Source organism: Artemia franciscana, unplaced genomic scaffold (assembly GCF_032884065.1).
Source record: "Artemia franciscana unplaced genomic scaffold, ASM3288406v1 PGA_scaffold_87, whole genome shotgun sequence".
Lineage (NCBI taxonomy): Eukaryota > Metazoa > Arthropoda > Branchiopoda > Anostraca > Artemiidae > Artemia > Artemia franciscana.
In genome coordinates, this window is record NW_027062715.1 from 89,893 (window position 1) to 90,986 (window position 1,094).

The following is a 1,094-nucleotide window of genomic DNA, read 5'->3' on the forward strand; positions in this document are numbered from 1 at the left end:
AATAGCACTTCTTTTTTAGTTCCGTTTGAAGTTGTATCAGGGGCTAAAGTAGTCAGGGACTGATTGGCATCGATCACATTTTTGAATTTCATTATTTAGAGGATAAATTTCGTTGGTACTATTCTTTTTTTAGTCCCTTTTGAAGTTGCATCAGTCAAAGACAGGGATTAAGTGGCATCAACCGTATACAGGGAATAAATTTTGGTTTTTATTTTCAATTTTAGTCTCTTTTATATTCTTATCTTTGAATCTTTTTGAAGTTAATCCATTTTTGATAGTATTTTTCGTTTTTAGTCCCTTTTGAAGTTGCATCAGTGAGGGACAGTGATTAAGTGGCCTCAACCGTATCTTTGAGTTTCAGGGATTAAATTTTGGTTTTTAATTTAGTCTCTTTTCTATCCTTATCTTTGAATTTTCTTTTAAGGGACTCATTTTTGATAGTATATTTCTCTTTTAATCCTCTTTATGTTGCTTCAGGAACTATGTAGCATTAGTCGCATTTTTAATATATCAAATTTGAATGATAGTTTTCTTTTTTTGCCTCTTTTGAAGTTGCATCAGCTGGGCTCAAACCACTCAGATCCTTTTGACCGCACTTTTGACTTATAAAAGATCCTTTTGACCGCACTTTTGACTTATAAAAGGGGCACTAAAACTTTCATTTTTCAATCGAATAATAAAACACGAGTAACGAAACCCCCACTGTCCTCGGAACAAGGGCTGTGGGCTATTGCAAGTTACCCATTTCTGAAATGTAAGGTTTTTATAGAAGGGATGGTCGTACGAACTTTAGAGAAGGCTCGTTTGATTCAAGTTCACTTTTGAAGAATCAAAGGTAATCAGAAGCCAATCAGCACCTTCCTCTTAACTGCCATCCTTGAATCCATCCAGCCGCATCCTTGAATTTGATTTTTAAAACATCAAATTTTAGTCATACTTTTCTTTTTTTAGTCGCTTTTGAAGTTGCATCAGTTGGGCTCAAACCACTCAGATCCTCATTTGACTGACTTTTTGGAAGGGAAATTTTTGGACGAGCAAGTGGAGTCGATTAACAAGCTTAGCCATTTCACAACAAAGCTGAAGCGCGTCGGGGA

At 35.6% G+C, this 1,094-nt stretch overlaps 1 protein-coding gene across 1 annotated transcript in view; it reads left to right on the forward strand.

The window, feature by feature from the left end:
• The window catches only part of LOC136042226 (soma ferritin-like), a 19,871-nt gene that overhangs the window by 17,671 nt on the left and 1,106 nt on the right, over positions 1 to 1,094 (forward strand). Inside the window, exon 3 of the mRNA XM_065727165.1 lies at positions 952 to 1,094. Coding sequence (XP_065583237.1) covers positions 952 to 1,094 — 143 coding nt within the window. The remainder of the gene's footprint in view (positions 1 to 951) is intronic.